This window comes from Amblyraja radiata, chromosome 18 (assembly GCF_010909765.2).
Source record: "Amblyraja radiata isolate CabotCenter1 chromosome 18, sAmbRad1.1.pri, whole genome shotgun sequence".
NCBI lineage: Eukaryota > Metazoa > Chordata > Chondrichthyes > Rajiformes > Rajidae > Amblyraja > Amblyraja radiata.
This window is the reverse complement of record NC_045973.1, coordinates 26664909-26685500: the sequence shown is the minus strand read 5'-3', so window position 1 is coordinate 26685500 and position 20592 is coordinate 26664909. Positions and strand designations below refer to the sequence as shown.

The 20592-nt window shown below is 44.7% G+C and overlaps 1 protein-coding gene across 2 annotated transcripts in view; it reads left to right on the top strand.

Annotated features, from left to right (window-relative positions):
- Positions 1 to 20592, top strand: part of rab7a (RAB7A, member RAS oncogene family) — a 35840-nt gene that overhangs the window by 6888 nt on the left and 8360 nt on the right. For both annotated transcript variants that reach the window (XM_033036967.1, XM_033036968.1), the window contains exon 2: positions 7476 to 7537. In XM_033036967.1, the coding sequence (XP_032892858.1) occupies positions 7485 to 7537 (53 nt within the window). In that variant the 5' untranslated portion in view covers positions 7476 to 7484. The remainder of the gene's footprint in view (positions 1 to 7475; positions 7538 to 20592) is intronic.

The window sequence follows — 20592 nt, the reverse complement described above, 5'->3', positions numbered from 1 at the left end:
CGGCGCTGGGCTGGGCCGGGTCGGGTTGCTTCGGGTCCCACCGAAAATTGTGTCCGGTTGGAGACCTCCGCCAGCTATCCTCAGATCCAGTAAAGACGCGATTCGGCAGGAAGGGCGAACTGTCTCGGGGTGTGACAGGAGAAGAGACTAATCCGCGTGGCGCTGACTGGCAGGAGAGGAGATCGATCTGCGCACGCGAGGTTTTTAAGATATTTAAACCTTGCTAGCTTTTACAACATTCAACCGATCGGAATGAAACTTGGTGCATTCAGTGCACAGGAGACCGGTGAGTGAGGTAACGAAAAATCGTAGCGCTATCGCGTACCGTTTTTGCTAAAATAGAAAGACCGCACAAACTGGAAGATAACAAGATCATAGTTTTAGTTGTGGATAGATAGATATTAACTGCATTGCCATCCAAATCGTATATCAATGCCAAACAGTTGATCCCCAGCACAGATCCCTGCAGCACACCACTGATCACAGACTTCCATTCAGAAAAGTAACCCTCTACTACTCGCCGCCAAGCCAATTTTGAATATTTGGCTAGTTCACCCGAGGTCCCATGTGATCTAACCTTCCTGGTCCAGAGTACCTCCTGGGACCATAGTCAATATAGACAACATCTACTGCCATGGGTATGTCAATCCACTTGGCGGCCTTTTTCAAATTAAAAAAAATCATCAAATTGGTGAATCCCAATTTCCCATTCACAAAGCTGCTATACCTAATCAGTCGGAGGTACACAAAATTGCTGGGGAAACTCAGCGGGTGCAGCAGCATCTATGGAGCGAAGGAAATAGGCGACGTTTCGGGCCGAAACCCTTCTTCAGACGCTGAGTTTCCCCAGCAATTTTGTGTACCTTCGATATTCCAGCATCTGCAGTTTCCTTTTGAACGCATACCTAATCAGTCCTTGCGTATCCAAATGCGAGTTGATGCTGTCCCTCAGAATTCCCTCTAGTAACTTGCCCACCACTGTGAGGTGCACTAGTACATTGTTCACAGTCTTGTCTTCATGGCCCTTCATAAAGACATATTGACCATCTGGTATCTCTCCTGTAGCTAAAGATGACACAGTATCTTGTGGCACTGGCAGATAAGACAAAGAAACCTATCTCGTATCCTCTTTTTGCCCTCCTGATTTTTCTTGTGTGCACTGTGAGATTTGCTCACTCCCAGCTGCTTATACCTGACACGTGCCTCTTTTTTTTTTAATGACTTGAACCTCTATTTCCCTTGGCAACTAGGGCTCTCTCAACCTGCCAAACTAAAAGAGCATGTCATGTTGTCTCCCTGTGTTGCCTTTAAAAGCCTTCCACTTGCCAGACATCTCTTTACCTGTAAACAGCATCTTCTAATCAACCTCTGCAAGACTTTTTTGATGCTACTCTTCTACTTTGAGGTCACAGGCTTAGCGATTGTCAAATTATTTAAGAAGGAACAGCAGATGCTGGAAAAATCGAAGGTAGACAAAAATGCTGGAGAAACTCGGCGGGTGAGGCAGCATATATGGAGCGAAGGAATAGGTGGCGTATTGGGTCGAAACCCTTCAGACTGATGTGGGTGGGGGGGGGGGGGCAGGAAGAAGAAAGGAAGAGGCGGAGACAATGGGCTGTGGGAGAGCTGGGAAAGGGAGAGAGGACAAAGCAAGGACTACCTGAAATTGGAGAAGTCAATGTTCATACTGCTGGGGTATAAACTACCCAAACGAAAAATGAGGTGCTGCGCCTCCAATTTATGGTGGGGCTCACTCAGGCCATGGAGGAGGCCCAGGACAGAAAGGTCTGATTCGGAATGGGAGGGGGAGTTGAAGTGCTGAGCCACCAGGAGATCAGGTTGGCTATTGCGAACTGAGCGGAGGTGTTGGTCAAAGTGATAGCCAAGCCTTCGCTTGGTTTCACTGATGTAGAGCAGCTGACACCTAGAGCAGCGGATGCAATAGATGAGGTTGGAGGAGGAGCAGGTGAACCTCTGCCGCACCTGGAAAGACTGCTTGGGTCCTTGGATAGAGTCAAGGGAGGAGGTAAAGTGACAAGTGTAGCATTTCCTGCGGTTGCAAGGGAAAGTACCAGGGGAGGGGGTGGGAAGGGACGAATGGACCAAGGAGTTACGGAGGGAGTGGTCTCTGCGGAAAGCCGAAAGGGGAGGAGATGGGAAGATGTGGCCAGTGGTGTGATCACGTTGGAGGTGGCAAAAATGTCGGCGGATTATCTGTTGTATGTGATGGCTGGTAGGGTGGAAGGTGAGGACAAGGGGGACTCTGCCCTTGTTATGGGGTGGGGTGTTGGGAAGTGAGGGGACTGACATCTACTATAAACCCACTGACTCCCATGGCTATCTGGACTACACTTCTACCCACCCTGCTTCCTGTAAGGACTCTACTCCCATACTCCCAATTCCTCCGTCTACACCGCATCTGCACCCAAGATGAGGTGTTCCAAATCAGGGCATCGGAGATGTTCTCATTCTTTAGGGAATGGGGGCTCTCCTCTTCGACCATAGATGAGGCTCTCACCAGGGTCTCCTCCATATCCCATAGCTCCACTCTCACTCTCACTCCCCCATCCCCCACCCGTAACAAGGGCAGAGTCCCCGTTGTCATCAACTTCCACCCTACCAGCCGTCGCATACAACAGATAATCCTACGACATTTTCGCCACCTCCAACGGGACCCCACCACTGGCCACATCTTTCCATCTCCTCCCCTTTCGGCTTTCTGCAGAGACCGCTCCCTCCGTAACTCCCTGGTCCATTCGTCCCTTCCCACCCTAACTACCCCCTCCCTTGGTACTTTCAGGTAATCCTTGCTTTCTCCCTCATTCCCCTCCCCTTCCCAGCTTTCCTCCTCTTCCTTTCTTCTTCCCGCTCCCCCCCACCCCCACCCCACCCCCACATCAGTCTGACGAGGGGTCTCGACCCGAAACATCACCTATTCCTTCGCTCCATAGATGCTGCTCACCCGCTGAGTTTCTCCAGCATTTTTGTCTACTGTCAAGTTATATACGGTGTTTTTGATAAATTGACCTAGTTAAATGTAATCAAAGCTTCATAGTGGCCCAGGATTGGTCCATTTTTGTGGTGGCCATACTGGCAGTACTTTGATAATGGAGGAATGAATGGTGCTCATCGTTTGTCTGTATTGCCAGGTTTGAGGTATGTCTTCAAACAGTCCATGGTTGACCAAAGGCTATGCTTGTATTGTAATGTGGTTGGGATTTAGGGGTTTATGGCTGCCTAGCCTGCAGCTGTCTGTTTTTTTTCATCTCTTTTTCTTATTTTTAGTTTGTTTAGTGTTTTGTTTTGCGGAGTTCTAGCTTTTTTATGTGTGGGGGAGGGGGGGGGGAGGGGGAAACTAATTTTCAGGGTGCCTACCTGGTCGGAGATGCAGCTTTTCTCCGGGCTGCAGCTTCGACCCGTCCCCGCGGCCTATCAGCGGGCCTGGAGCGGCGTCTCCTGAGGGGACCGCCTGGAGCTTCGGCGGCGGCGGCACCAGCTCAGCGGCGGCGGCGGTACCGGCTCGGCATCGGCGACGGCGGAGCTGCAGGTCGGAGGACGGCGGTTCAGTGCTGGAGCGCCATTGCGGGGCTGACAGTGACTTCGCTGAAACTCCAGTAACTGGAGCTGGGTCCGTTGCGGAGCTGCGGGTCTGTGGAGCGGCTGCGGGCGGCGGCGCTGAACTTTCCATCGGGAGCCTGGGATCTCTTGATGAGATCGCCAGTTGAGCTCCATTCGGCGCGGCCCTGTCGGCTCCGGAAGCCACGGTCTCGAGTAAGGAGGCCCGACTATGTGTGGACATGGGGATGGGACTGGACTTTGTGCCTTTCCCCACAATGGGAACCATTGTGGGGGAATGTTTTGATGTTGAAACTATCTATTACTGTCATGTTGTATTCTTTTTTTTTATGTGCTGCATGGCAAAAAGAATTTCACTACACCTAAAGGTGTATGTGACCAAATAAATTTGAGCTTGAACTTGAACTTGATTTAGGGGGGGGGGGGGGGGGGAGAAGAAAGGTACACACCATCTAAATATCTGTCATTTTGTGAAATCTCATTTTCCTAGTCTAGTCCTATTTTCCAGGTCTTGGAGCTGCAACCTATGATCCCTGAAACCATTTTGTTAAATCCTTTTGCACTGTCCAGGTACTTTGTTTGGATAGAATGGTCAATGGGAACATAATTTCCACGAAAAGTTGCCTTTAGTACAGTGCACTGTTGGTCAGTGCATTCTATTCTATTCGCTTAGATTTGCATTTTACACTATCAAGTTTTCTTTCAATGTACACTTGGGTTTCAGTGACTGGGTGTACACACCAACTTGTTTTCCTCATGAGCCTTGCAGGAGTTGCATAACTTTCAGGGTGACCTTTAGAATGTAACCCTGGCCCTTAAAATGTGCCAATTTGCAATATTTTTGTTGGTCTTTCTGTGTAAGGAGCTGGGTTTCTAGGCAGACTGAAGTGTCATGCATAAGTGATTGATATTTGCATTGTCTCTGAGAATAGGGCATGACATTGTCTGTGTTAATCAGCTGCTTAGGATAAATCTATCATAGACCCCCTAGTAAAACCTTCGAGATACTTGGGAATGAGATGTTTTGTGCCCAGCCCATCTGACTTCTGTTCATAACATCCCAAATTTGTCATTTGCTACTTAATGTTGTAATAAAATCTAGTATCAATGTTAACATTTGAGAGTATAATGTAAATCTAATTTGAACTATAAGCTCATTGTAATAAAAACGTCCTTGTATATTCTAATAGAGCTAGTGTTTACAGAAATAATGTTTGGGATTTCCAAAAGTGCATTGAAGCGACAGACAGGTGATGCACTACTGGGGGCTAAATAAGCACAATGGGTGAAAGCTTTCAGTGGCTGATTAAGCTTACAAGTACATGAGGTGAAACTGCCAAATAATTGTTTTGAATGATGCAATCCAGCTAAATATCAGATTTTTCATTCTCCACAGTTCACTGCAAATCAGAGCTTTTGAATTAATAGAGCAGAATTATGAATCATTGGAGAGAATAAGTAGGAATTAATGTTTGTTCTGTGCGCCAAGCCAAAATCTCCACCCACATCCCAACCCCAGTCCATGAATGAACAGAGGAACCAAATTCACTTTGTTCAATGACATGGGAGTTTCACATCTAAAATTAAGCTTTCCGGTGGCTTGTCCAATAAACATTAACTACAACTGTCTGCTTCACAGAAGTCTGAATTGCTTGTCTAGAATTGCTGATTCCCTGTTAGATTTTACAAGTGCACTTCCAGACAGTTAATTTTCAATTTTGAAGTTTGGTGGAAAGGGATTAAAAACCAAAGTTTGGTATATAATACAGGTGCACAACCTTTTATCCGAAGATCCAAATAACGAAAACCTCCGAATAGCGGACATTTTTTCGGTCCTTGAAGAAAGGTCCTTGAAAACGTTCACTGAGGGCGGCCCGCAGAGGTGACAGCGGAACCTCCGGTCGGTCCTCGAAGAAAGGGGAACTAAATCCCCATTCATAAAAGAGAAGGTGAGGGTATATTGCGCGGGAGGGTTAATAATTGACAATCTGCTGCTGCCTGCCCGCTGAGTTAAAAAGTTCCCACGGTAGACTCACGATACACAGTGTATCGTGAGTCTTGCGTGGGAACTTTTTAACTCAGCAGGCAGGCAGCAGCAGATTGTCGCTCCCTTCAATTTCACCCCACCTACATCCCTCTGCTTCCAGGCCATGTGTGTGACCCCTTCCCTCCCCTCTCCAGCTCTCCGCCCATTGCACCGGCGCGGGGGCTTTGCACTGTCTTCACGTCGGCGATGACAGCAGGTCAGTGCCAGTCACCGGAGACGTCTGGACCACCAGAAGCCGTTCCCCGAGCTGCGCCCCCTCATCGGGACACCGACCCCCAGGCCCACTGCAAGCACGGAGATCCCAGAGACCCACAGCCAACAGCAGCCCAGCCCAGCCCCGCACCAACTACAGAGGAACCTGGGTTGCGGATGATGGGGCGCAGCTCGGGGCGTCGTAGGGGCTCATCGGGGAGCGGGTTCCTCTTGGTCCTGACGTCTCCGGCCACCTGCCATCCTCCGGGAACTGTACCGCCCTTGCAGGAGAGTGGGGTTGTTTGCAGTTGTAGAGGGAGGGGGCAAGGGCGGTACAGTTCCCAGTCTCAGCTCCAGTCCAGGGGGGTGGCCGGAGACGTCAGGACCAACGGGACACCGACCCCCAGGCCCACTGCAAGCACGGAGATCCCAGAGACCCACAGCCAGCAGCAACTCCAGCCCAGCCCCGCTCCAACTCCAGAGGAACACGTAGGGGCAGAAGCTGATGGTGTGCAAGGTACGTCTTGTTCTTGGGGTGGCGGATGAGGGGGCGCAGCTCGGGTTGTGGGCAAACTGCCACTTGTCGCCGTAGCGGCCCATCGGGGAATGGATTCCTCTGGAGTTGGAGGGGGAGGGGGTATTGTGCTGTTTGATCGCCCCCTGCTATCCCAGGGACAGGGAGACACAGCGGCTTTTTAGACTGGTGGGCAATCACTTCCAAAGTTCTGCCCACACAGTCAGTACACCTCTCCTACACTGCATTTCATACAGACATTTATTCTGCAAGATAAAACGACATTGAAGACTCAAACTCGCGACCGAGTAACTGCCGGGATCAAGGCGCAAACTCACGACCTTGCGGATATAAGCCGAGCACTCTACCACTGAGCCAGCCATTAAAATCTACGCTAAAAAAATTCCATTCTGAAGGCCGACACATTCTGAATTACGAAAAGTGTCTGGTTCCAAGGCTTTCGGATAAAAGGTTGTGCACCTGTAGCTTGGAAAATGGTTTGAATGTCTTAATGCTGTTTACAATTGAAATGTACTATCAATTTTGACAATGCAATGTTGGATTTGATTAAGAATGCTTGCATTTCATATCTGCAAATGTCAACTGAGCTATGATCTTGCAGTCACATAATATTGACCAATCAGCTGCACTGAGGACTAAGTTTTGTTGGGGCTACAAGACAGGCTGGGCAGTGGTAATTATAGAACTGAAACTGGCCCCTGTCTTGTCAGCATTTGGCTTCCAAAGTTGAATGGGATGGGTGATTGGTGAAATTAGACTGGGGGGAAAAAAAGTCTCCCAAGAGAATGCAAGCCAACTAGCCTCCCTCTGCTAATGATTCTAATGACAATATAATTATAAACCCATTTTGTTTTAAGAGCATCATGTCAATCGCAATATCATGCTGGAGATGCACAAATCCAGGTAGAATTAATTGGTTATCTTTCTAAAGGCTGTTGTCTAATTTGTTGGGTTTTTTTGCTGGATGTTGACTTGATAAATGTCATGTGCATGATGGTTTTAAATTTTTTTACGCTCTCACGATCATAAGTGCAACCTTTGTAGAGAAATGGAAGAAAAATCCCTTAAACTCGTGACCCCAGACACAATGTTTCATCTAAACTAACTGTATTGCCTCTCTTCCAGCTTTGAAAGATGACGTCCAGAAAGAAAGTTTTGCTGAAAGTCATCATCTTGGGAGATTCGGGGTAAGAATTTTTATTTTTTTTATTTTTTGTCCCTCTTCCAGCATGAATAGAAAGAAATGTCTAATGTTTATCAATGTCTATTATGTCATTCCTTTGTGGAATGCATTACATCTGTCTTGCTATCTCTAAAATAGTGCAGACTTCTAGAAACTCTTGTTCCAGGAAGTGCTTGTGGAAATAAGGCAGATTTATGCATCCTAGGACTTTTTTTTGCTGAGGGGATTGTATAGGCAGCTCTGGAGTGCTCTTAATGTCCTTGAGGCTTTATGGATTAAGGCTGTTTTGACACCTATGGGCTTTTAGAAGTCAAAATACTTTGTCTCAGTTGAAGCTTGTGGAGAAAGCAAATTGTGTGGTTATTGGTTGAGGTTAACAGGCAAAATTATCCCTAACTGGGTAAGATGACAAAGATTCATATTCGGGCCTCTACCTCTTTTTAAACAAAAGCTGCTACATCTTTACCAATGGAATGGATGGGGGATATTATCACGTATTTCCATGAATGCAGATCATGAAGCAATTAAAGATTGTGCAGATATATTGAATGATTCTGAGCCGAGAGGGTAGATTAATACAATGTACTTGGATGTTATGGAGTTCAAGATAATGGAAACTAGCGCTTGTGGAAATCACAAATTGCTACCAAAAATTAGATGTGGAAAAAGTGTGTTCTCTCAGTACTTCTGAGGGAGAAAATGACTAAACACCAAACCGTATCAATTTAAGGATTCACATTACAGAAAATCTTGATGGATGATTTTTAGGAACAAGCTCCTTTCATGTCAGGAGTACAGTACTTTTTGGTTACTTAAACTAAATACCAAGTTAAAACTTGCATTGTGTGTGTTTATTTTTTTTAAAAAGCAGTTCATGAGTGGGGTGTAAATTGTATGAACCCTGTCAGAATGAATACCATGGACAATGAAGGAATTGAAAACCATGGGGGAAGGTGTTGGATACTACAAGGGATTCAGTACATGCATGGGGAAACTGTTATTGGGATATTATTTTCCTTGCTGCTGTTCTCCATACAGGTTTGAGTTGAAGACCGTTCCGTAATCGTGAACCAAGAATTAGCTGTGCCTCTTGAAGTCAAGACTGAAAAACAATTTAGCATTCATAAACTTTAAGAATAACTGCAGATGCTGGAAAATCAAAGGTAGACAAAGTGCAGGAGAAATTCAGCAGGTGCAGCAGCATCTATGGAGAGAAGGAAATAGGCAACATTTTGGGCCGAAACGTTGCCCATTTCCTTCGCTCCATAGATGCTGCTGCACCCGCTGAGTTTCTCCAGCACTTTTGTCTACCGTTGCATTCATAAACATTGGAACATCTTCTAAAAGAGTAATTGTCAATTAAACGAATGGATGTGATCTCATTGGCACCTGAACATTGGAATGAATGGCTTACTGTGTTAAAGAACACATTATGAATGACAGAGATATCCCACAGATATAGGGTTAAAATCATTTCCTGTTTTCAGTGGTGGTTCTGCTTTTGTTAAAGTCCTTGCCCAAGCATTTCAACTGTCTTGAGTTCTATGCTTATAGGTAAAGAATTAGTGCCAGGATCTGCAGATGAATTGCCAGGAGATGTGGAGTCAGTATGGATAGAACTAAGGAATTGTAATGGTAAAAAGACCCTAATGGGACTAATCTACAGACCCTCAAACAGTAGCCAGGACATAGGGCGCAAGTTGAATCGGGAGTTAAAATTGGCATGTAGTAAAAGTAATGCTGTGGTTGTTATGGGAGATTTCAACATGCAGATAGACTGGGAAAATCAGGTTGGTACTGGACCCCAAGAAAGGGACTTTGTAGAGTGTCTTCATGATGGATTATTTGAACAGCTTGTATTGGAGCCTACCAGGGAGAAGGCAATTCTGGATTTAGTGTTATGTAATGAACCGGGTTTGATAAAGGACCTTGAGGTTAAAGAGCCATTAGGAGGCAGTGACCATAACATGGTCAGGTTTAATCTACAATTGGAGAGGAAGAAGAGTAGATCGGAGGTGTCAGTGTTGCAGTTGAATAAAGAGGACTATGGGGCCATGAGGGGGGAGCTGGCCAAAGTTGACTGGAAAGATACACTAGCAGGGATGACTGTGGAACAAAAATGGCAGGTGTTTCTAGGAATAATACAGAACGTGCAGCATCAGTTCATTCCTAGGAGGAAGAAAGATTCCAAAGGAGAAAGCGATGACCATGGCTGACAAGGGACGTCAGGGACAGTATAAAAATTAAAGCGAAGTACAATGTAGCAAAGATGAGCGAGAAGCAAGGGGATTGGGTAATGTTTAAAGAACAACAGAATATAACTAAAGACAATACGGGGAGAAAAGATGAGGTACGAAGGTAAGCTAGCCAAGAATGTAAAGCAGGATAGTAAAACCTTCTTTAGGAATGTGAAGAGGAAAAAAATTGTTAAGACCAAAGTTGGACCCTTGAAGTCCGAAAAAGGTGAATTTATTATGGGGAACAAGGAAATGGCAGATGAGTTGAACAGGCACTTTGGATCTGTCTTCACTAAGGAGGACACAAACAATCTTCCTGGTCTAGTAGTGACCAGAGGAACTGAAGGAAATCCACATTAGGCAGGAAATGGTGTTGGACAGACTGATGGGACTGAAGGCTGATAAATCCCCAGGGCCTGATGGTCTGCATCCGAGGGTACTTAAAGAAGTGACTCTAGAGATCTGGTGTCATCTGCAAATTTGCTAATGTTACTTTGAATCCCTTCATCCAAATCATTGATGTATATTGTAAATAGCTGAGGTCCCAGCACTGAGCCTTGCGGTACCCCACTAGTCACTGCCTGCCATTCTGGCTCTAGAGATCGTGGATGCATTGGTGTTAATTTTCCAATGTTCTATAGACTCGGGATCAGTTCCTGTGGATTGGAGGGTAGCTAATGTTATCCCACTTTTTAAGAAAGGCGGGAGAGCGAAAACAGGGAATTATAGACCAATTATAGACATCAGTGGTGTGGAAGATGATGGAGTCAATTATAAAAGACGAGATAGCCGAACATTTGGATAGCAGTAACAAGATCAGTCCGATTCAGCATGGATTTACGAAGAGGAAATCGTGCTTGACTAATCTTCTGGAATTTTTTGAAGATGTAACTAGGAAAATGGACAAAGGAGAGCCAGTGGATGTAGTGTACCTGGATTTTCAGAACGCATTTGATAACGTCCCACATAGGAGATTAGTGGGCAAAATTAGGGCACATGGTATTGGGGGTAGAGTGCTGCCATGGATAGAGAAGTGGTTGGCAGACAGGAAACGAAGAGTAGGGATTAAAGGGTCCCTTTCAGAATGGCAGGCAGTGACTAGTGGGGTACCGCAAGGCTCAGTGCTGGGACCTCAGCTATTTACAATATACATCAATGATTTGGATGAAGGGATTCAAAGTAACATTAGCAAATTTGCAGATGACACCAAGCTGGGTGGCAGTGTGAACTGAGGAGGATGCTATGAGAATGCAGGGTAACTTGGACATGTTGGGGGAGTGGGCTGATGCATGGCAGATGGTTTAATGCGGATAAATGTGAGGTTATCGACTTTGGTCGCAAAAACAGGAAGGATGATTACTATCTAAATAGTGTTAAGTTGGGAAAAGGGGACGTACAATGGGATCTGGGGGTCCTTGTACATCAGTCAATAAAAGTAAGCATGCAAGTACAGCAGGCAATGAAGAAAGCGAATGGCACGTTGGCCTTTGTAACAAGAGGAATCGAATATAGGAGCAAAGAGGTCCTTCTGAAGTTGTACAGAGCCCTAGTGAGACCACACCTGGAGTATTGTGTGCAGTTTTGGTCTCCTAATTTGAGGAAGGACATTCTTGCTATTGAGGGAGTGCAGCGTAGGTTTACAAGGTTAATTCCCGGGATGGCGGGACTGTCATATGCTGAGAGATTGGAGCGGCTGGGCTTGTACACTCTGGAGTTTAGAAGGATGGGAGGGTATCTCATTGAAACATATAAGATTGTTAAGGGCTTGGACATGCTAGAGGCAGGAAACATGTTCCCGATGTTGGGGGAGTCCAGAACCAGGGGCCACAGTATAAGAATAAGGAGTAAGCCAATGAGAACGGAGACGAGGAAACACTTTTTCTCACCGAGTGGTGAGTCTGTGGAATTCTCTGCCTCAGATGGTGGTGGAGGCAGGTTCTCTGGATGCTTTCAAGAGAGAACTAGATAGGGCTCTTAAAATAGCGCAGGGGATACAAGGAGAAGGCAGGAACGAGGTACTGATTGGGGATGATCAGCCATGATCACATTGAATGGCGGTGCTGGCTCGAAGGGCCGAATGGCCTACTCCTGCACCTGTTGTCTATTGACTGTCTATTTAAGTACACTTTAAATTCTATGAGTCTTTGATTTATCAACCTTTCATCAATATTCCATTTTTTTTAAGCTCAGCTATGTAGAATTGAACAATCAAATCTTAGGTTTATCATGGTTAAATAGAAGGAAGCATGAAGCTGAAGATCCAAGATGTACTAATCTTGGGGTGGTTATAAAATGTTCTGAAAGAAAGTACATGTGTATCCAAGTTTCTAATGTATTTGATCCATATAATCAAGAATAAGAATATTTGCAGCTGGTTGTTATCCCTCTTTCCCACCCCTCCTCCTTAAGCTGTAGCTGTGGAGAAAGGAAAGTCATAGTGAAACAGTGTTGAAACCAGCCCTTCAGCCCAACTTGCCCACACTGGCCAACATGTCCCAGTGCACTAGTCGCACCTGCCTGCGTTTGGTAGACATCCCTCCAAACCTGTCCTATCCATGTACCTGTCTAACTTTCTTAAATGTTGGGATAATCCCTGCCTCAACTACCTCCTCTGGCAGCTTGTCCTATATACCCCCCCACCCTTTGTGTGGAAAAAGTTGCCCCTCAGATTCCTATTAAATCTTTTCCACTTGACCTTAAACCTATGTCCTCTATTCATCTACTCGGGGCAACCCAATCTATTCCTCATGATTTTATACACCTCAATAAGATCACCCCTCATCCTCCTGCACTCCAAGGAATATAGAGACCCAGCATACTCAACCTCTCCCTATAGCTCTGACCCTCTAGCCCTAGTAACATCCTTGCAAATCTTCTCTGTACCCTTTCCAGCTTGACGACATCTTTCTGATAACATGGCGCCCAAAGCCGAACACAATACTCTAAATGCGGCGTCACCAACGTCTTGTACTTCTATATTCAATACTTTGACTGATGAAGGCCAATGTGCCAAAGCCTTTTTGACCACCTGGTCTACCTCCGACTCCACCTTCAAAGAACCATGCACCAGCACTAGATCCCTCTGCTCTACAACACTCCCCAGAGCTCTAACATGCACTGTGTAGGTCCTGCCCATGTTAGACTTCCCAAAATTCAACACCTCATTTCTCTGTATTAAATTCCATCAACCATTCCTTAGCCCACCTGGCCAATCGATCAAGAACCTGCTGCAATTTTTCACAACCAACTTCATCTGCAAAGGCACCTACTTTTGTATCATCTGCAAACTTGCTAATCTTGCCGTGTATACCATAGGATAAAACTTTATTCTTCCCCAGAGGGAAATTGGTATGTTCTCATCCAAATCATTGATATAGATGATAAACAGTAACAGGCCCAACACCGAACCCTGAGACACAACACTAGTCACAGGCCTCCAGTGTGCAAAGCAACCTTCCTTCATCATCCTCCGCTTCCTTCCATAAAACCAATTTTCTATCCATTCAGCTATCTTCCCTTTGATCCCATGCAATCTAACCTTCCAGAGCAGCCTACCATGTTGAACCTTGTTGAAGGCTTTGCTGAAGTCCATATATACAACATCTACAGCTTTGCCCTCATCAATACGTGTTTTGGTCACGTGTTCAAAAACTCAATCAGTTTTGTGAGACGCAACCTCCCACGTAAGAACTATCCATAATCAGCCCTTGTTCATCTAAATGCCTGTATATCTTATCCGTCCGAATGCTCTCTAGTAAGTTTCCAACCACAGATGTTGAGCTCACTGGCCTATAGTTTCTAGCATTTCCCTGCAGCCCTTCTTGAATAGATGCACAACATTTTGCACCCACCAGTCTTCTGGCAACTCTCCTGCATTTAAAGACGACTCGTAAATTTCAACCAGGGTTCCTGCAATTTATTGTCTGGTTTCCCACAATGTCCTTGGATATGTCCTTGGATATATCTGATCAGGCCCTTGAGATTTGTCTACCTTCAGCACGATAGTACCTTCAGAACCTCTTTGACCATAACACGGACTGCTCTCAAGACCTTTCATTGATTGCCCCAAGATCCTCGTGTCTGTAAATTCATGAATATTCATTGAGGACCTTGCTCATCTCCTGTGGCCCAACAGAGTTGACCACTTTGATTCCTGAGGGGGTCCCACTCTCTCTAGTTACCCTACAACCTAGACTTGCCCCAATCAACTTGAGAGAGACTTTCTCTCATACCCTCAAAGTTGGCCTTGCCCCCATTTTAACACATGGGCCTTTGCTGTCCCTATCCATAACTATCTTAGAATTAATCGAACAGTGATCACTGGTCCCAAAGGACTAGTCCCCGAACACTTTGTTCACTTGCCCATCCCAATTTCCCAAGACTAGATCACGAGTGGGGCCCCTCCACATTTTGCCGTGGAAAACTCTCCTGAACATCTCTGAGAAATTGCACCCAATCTAAACCTTTCGTACTACGATTTTCCCAGTTGAAATTCCCCTACTATTACAACCTTATTTGGCTTGCAGCTGACTGCAATCTCCTGTCATATTTGTACTTCCAATTCCCGTTGACTATTTGGTGGTCTGGTAGTACTCCCCCAGTGAAAGGTTCAGATTTTAATTCTAGGAGCTATTTCCACACTTCCCACCTCCAAGAGCGAACCACAATTTAAGATGGTGAACAATGCCAAATTTCACTTGGAGGCCTCAACTAAGGATGTTATTCCCAGGTGAGTATTGATGGAGTCTGTCTCTGAGCCTGTTCATTCTGTTCTTTTGGGTGGGGGATCTCTGCATCATACCAGAGTACTGGACTTTGCCTTTGAAAATATTTTTATTTATCCACATCTTCCACCATTCCACAAATCAATGTAGTCCTATTTGACATCCTTTTGCCATTGATAAAATGAAGTAAAAATGTGCAATTCTAATCAAGGTTTTAATGAACTCCAGCACAAATATTGTCAACCTAGAAAAAACAATGTTGTAATCATGCTTGCAACAAATGTGATCTTTACTCTTTGAGTAAATTACTTTTTACACGCTCAGTACTTTTCATTAGACCAACAACTTTGCCTCTTGTAATTCCTTTGTGCCTCTGTATTTCCTATTTTAGTGGCTCCTGTTGGTTTGCTGCTTGGCTAGGTATTCTACTCCACAGGATGCTGCTAGCAGTCAAACTGCCCAGCTGGGTAGAGTTGTATAGCTTCCAATGGTGGAGTTCTGTAGTAAACTCGCTTCAGGAGATTTCAGATGTGCCAATTGTGAAAGGGCCATTCAGTTTGTGCCTTTCAGCCTTTACAAAAAACTTGGAGCCTTTTCAGTATAATCATCTTTTAAAACCTGTGGTTCTATGTTGAACCATGAAGGTGGGGAAGTGTGGAAATGGTTCCAAGAATTAAAATTTATCAAACCCCACCTTGATTCCAGCATCTATTCTTCACCCCCTTAAGATGGCCCAGCAAGCAACTGTTAAGAAACTATTTATGGGCATTGCTTGGCAAAAAAATTCTACCTCTCCAGTGACTGTTCCAATGTGGGAAGTTGATAGCATAGAAGTGTGGCAGCAGCTCTCTGCTCCATACAAATGTTATATGTTGACTGACTAGCTTGTACAATTGTTGCCACCTTGCTGACAGTGAAGGATTTCTTTAGCACATCTTCAAACTGATTCCATTTTAGATTTTTTGGATTGCTTCATTTTTTCCACAGCATCGTTTGGCTGCAGCCAGACAATGTGCAATAACAGGCGTTGAAATGTGCTCCAGCACTAAGCAATTGGCTCATTTTCCCCCCTGTAAAGGAACCAACTAAATGAGCTTGGTATTCCATTCAGTTACACAGTGTAGCAAGGCAAATTATAATGTTGGTATATTACTTTGGTGCTTACTCACAGCTGGAGCCTGCACATAAACAAATCTGACGTCATGCCTTCAAACCAAGCAAAACAAGTGGTGCAATATAAAATGGTCTAGAATTACACTGCAGGATGGATTTCTCCTTCCCAAGTGTATCGTGCCATAAACTCCTGCGCAGTCCTTACAACAGCAGAGTTGCAACATGTCTAAAGCAGAAAGATCATGCAAACACCTTCTCTGAAAACACATGGGTTTCTGCAGCATCTTTCACAATCTTGACATCCTAAAACACTCTCTTGCAGCCAATGGATTATTTTTGCAATATAGTCAGTTATGATTGGGAAATGTGTTCACATCAGGACAGCAAGCTGCCACATTGTCTCAAGTAAATTGCCAAATTTTCAATCCATGGATGGCTATTGAGCAATACCCCAGAGGTCTAAACTTTGAATGAAGGGATGTGTAGTCCTTTGCCAAAGGTCTGAAATTTGGCATTTCTTATGATGTGGGGGGCATCAGTCTACAATGTCATAACTAAGTGGGTCTCTGAACTATTCCAGGTGAGTCCTACACCTATTTCCACACATGGCCTGGCATTCTTCATTGAGATAAAATTTAATTCAAATTGGCTGGCATTCAATTAATGCATTTTGTATTTTTAACGGAAAAGAAACTTTCAATTTGAAGATGGGTTGGGAAACATAGTACATTTTCAAAGTAATGGAAATTGCACTTTAAAACTGAAATGAATTCTGAACTGACAACTTGATTTGCGGAGTAGTGGATTTAACAGATGGCTTGTGACAAGCTGCCATCTGCTTTGTGGCAGTGAGATTGCGCTTTCTCTTCATCTGTTTGGAACTTTGTCCTATTTTAGAAGCCACTGCACAGAAATTGTGCCAATAAAAAATGTGGAACGTCATTCTTTTGGTCGGCTGCATGGATGGTGGTCCTGGCAATTCTGAAGTAAAGAAGCTTAGTGCCTTGTTTTAGGTTGTTGAAAGCTGCAGGGGTAAGTAAAGAGTTGAGGGAAATTTTAATAAGCGAGTTCTGTATTACAACGGCATGCCCAGGTCAGGGGCCATTCGGGATAAAGATTCTCGCCAGCTGAGCTACCGTGTGTATATGGACCTGCGTATTCATTTCAATGAGATTTATAAATACATTTATCCATCAAATGTCAGCAGTAGGCCACAGCGTACAGCAGGCTGCACAAATCCACAATTGCATCTATTTAAATTATTGACTCAATACAGCACCAGGCTTGAAAACGCAAGAATGCCTGGAACGAACCTGTCAATTATCAAATCCATGGCATTAGCCTGAGTCACAGCCATTCAAATTCGAAATTGATTTACACAAATTACAAGTTATGTGGTCAACCAATTTGAGACTGTCCTTGCATTCCTATCTAAACAACATTCCTGGATTGAAGAAAACAAGGAGAATGTGCTGTGGGGGGGGGGGGGGGGGGTTGGAAAGTTCAGATTGGATTCGAACAGGCTGGTTAAACTTTTGAGGTGGATTGGTTTAAAGATGCTGTCGGTTTAACCTCTGGGGTTGGTCCCGGTCTTTCAGGGCACACAGTTGGGAGCCGTGACCGTTGGTAATAATTATGAGAATTTGCAGCCATTTGAGCCAAACTAGAGGAGTGGGTCGCAGCTCCCCAGCTGACGGGACTGGTTCTCACTCTCTTTGAAGGAGGCGCTGCCCACCCCAGTGAGTGGGCAAATGCAGAGCCAGCCCATAATATGAGTGAAAGCATTTTCTCAGTCAGACTTTGTCGACAGTTGGGGTGGGGGATCTGCGAGAGAGAGAGAGCTGGCGATGCCGCACAGACGGAACAGCTTAATAACGACCTGTGAAAATCTGCCCTTTGGCCACTCTGCAACCTGGGCTCATCTGACAGTCCTCTCGCTAGCTCACTGCGTGTCCAATCCTCATGCAGTCCCTCCACAAAACCTTTGGGCTTCGGGTAACACCTGCACAATGAGCCTCTGCTAACAAGGGCTGGCAAACTGTGCTGGTCAATGTGCACTGGGCAAGATGGCTGGGGGAAACTCACCGCAACCACCACAAACTTATGCCGGCAGTCTTTTTTTTCATCCTTTTTGTTATTTTTAGTGTTTGTTTTAATGTTCTTCTGTTTGTTTTATGTGGAGAGGGGGGGGGTCGGGGGAAACTTTTTTTCAGGTTCTTACCTTCCCGGAGAGGTGATCAAGTTTCCGATCACATTCTCCGGGCTCTGCGGCCTACCATCGCTGGAGCTGAACTGTCGTGAGCCCCACCGCGGGGCGCGGACTTGCCATCGGAGCGGATCCCTTGCCTGGGATCGCTCCCACTGCGGACTTACTATCAAGGGCTCGCAGTCTCAGAAGATGCTATTCGGGAGCTCCAACGCCGCAGAAGGTTCGTCCAGCCCTGACGCGAGGTTTGATCGCCCAGCGCGGTGGAGCTGCCAACCCCCTGATGCTGGAGCTGAACGCCTCGACGCGGAGGGCGCGAAAGCCACCAGCTACGGGACTCAAGACCGTCCCGTCAACGGGGGGCTCGTGGCCCCCGACCAAGGAAGAACAACAAGGGAAGGACTTGGAACTTTATTTTCGTTTTCCATCACAGTGAGGAATGTGTAGGAGTCACTGTGATGGATGTTTATGTTAAAATGTGTTTTTGGGTCTGTTGCTTTTTAAATTGTATGACTGACCTGGCCAGTGAATTTCACTACACCAATTGGTGTATGTGACAATAAATGAACTTATGAAACTTGGAACAACACAGACCCTCAATCTATCCAATACTGAAGGGCAGACATTTCGTAGTTAAATGTCTTGTATCGGATTGGCGGCTACTTCACAAGGCCATCAGTTTTCCTCGGTGATGAATCTTTGCCTTAATGGTACATTCACACAGGTAAAGCATCAGCCCACATCACACTGATAGTCATTGCCTGCCACAGATAAAATATATTTTTACACATAAATTATGAATAAAGATAAGAATATTTCAAACACAAGTAATATTTTCTTATTCCAGTAGCAAACGCATTAAAGTTTAAATAAATAATAAATTCTTTAACTTTTTGAATATCTCATAATTACAGATTCATGAACTGAACTGGGACTGTAAGTAGTGTGTGAACAGCAGAACAAGAAATGAAGCTGTTGATTTAACAGAATTCTAGTTTAATTCCTTGGTAGAATAGTTAACAATTTTTACACAGCGCTGCATTTGCTTTTTTATCCCGAATGACCTTTGACAAATCTCATGATTCCTTGCGTTTATCGAGATACCGAACTCGCTTATTCCTGTACAATTTTCTTAAACTTGTAGTTTGAACTTAAATTAAGTGCAGGGAATTTGAAATTGGAATGGTTTACCTTGTGACCCACTACCTCCACTTGAAGATTATAGTATGTGACTTAGTGAACTCATTCAAACATCTATTGTTTTGGGCTTTTTGCCTTTTGCTTAAGACATTCAAGCAAAGTTGCTATGTTAGTTTCACGTCCCCATTTTTACAAAATGATCCTGCAAAACTTATGTTCTGCAATTTGGTGACCGCATTACAAATCTAAAAGCTACATATTGCATGTAGGGTTCATGCTTAAACTAATTCTGCTCTGCCCAGCTGATCGTGATTTTGCATGCATTGAGTAGGAGGGGAGAAGGATGTTGATATTTTAAACTTGGGGGGGGGGGGGGGGGGGGAAGAAAGAGTTCCTGCACAGTTTTGCCTTACTATTTCTGTTTAATTATTTTACCTATTATAGCCCAGCTTCCTGCACAATCTACAATTGTCAAATCCATTATCCTACTGTTTGTTGTTGAAGTCTAGAATTTGTGGGGGGGAGGATGTCTCCCTTCTTTAATGGGTGTCTTTTCTGAACTTTAATACTTGAAAGTAAACACTCTGCACTAGTGTAGGTTTCCCATGTATTTTAGCTTAAACCTCGGCTTATAAAATGTGACCACCTTTGATCCTCGGGTGTATCAATTTGGGAATAAAAATGAATTTGTTAACAGCCCTGAGTGTGCAATCCCCAAGCATGGATTTCTTCTCCAAATTAGGTATAATCCTTGTATTTCTGAACATGCTGATATTTTGTTCTGAATGTATTTTGTGAATTCTGCTTCTTCAATATCGTTTAGGGCTGTCCCATTCAGAGGATCCAGAATTCATTGCCCTAATTGCTTTAATTTGTTTTCATTTGTCAAGTTGAATTTATCGTCGTATGCAAAGAATATTGAAAAGAATATATACTTGCAGTAGAATCACGGGCATGCCGTTTCAAACAACCTAAGAACATTATGCATCTGCATGAGTCGTACATTCTGCCAGACAGCAGTAGAAATACTTTTTGCACACTTGGGGAAGGAGGAGAGGAAACGACCATGGTGGTACAAGAGGTGGTCTGTGTTCTGTTGCTGAAGTAGTACAAATCAGTTCAAGGACATGTTTTTGAGAATGTATCTGTTCCTGAACCTGTTGGTGGGGAAGTTCAAACATCTATACCTCCTGCACTTCTAATTTCTTGCTGTGCTTGAAGGGTCTGGTTTACAAAGACCCAAGTATCGTCAAACTTTCCGAGTCCATTATTCATGTTCAAGACCCAAAATCTTGTAACAAAAAGGAACTGCAGGTGCTGGTTTATACCAAAGAAGGGTTCAGACATTAAACGTCACCCATCCATGTTCTCCAGAAATGCTGCTTGACCAGCTGAGTTACTCCAGCATTTTGTCTATCCACAAAAATCTTGTGTTCAATTAGTGTTAAACTGTATTTGGCTACTCTCCCAGCTTGTCTGAATCTCACTGAAGCCTCTTGCATTCTCCCTTGCAGCTTTCAATACCTTCCCACCAAGTTTTATCTGCAAACTTGGTTGTTCCATTTTGTTCCTTTGCTTAGCACAGTAATTTGGATATTGATCGAGGGGATCTATCGCAGTCGCTGCCTCAAAGCCTGGC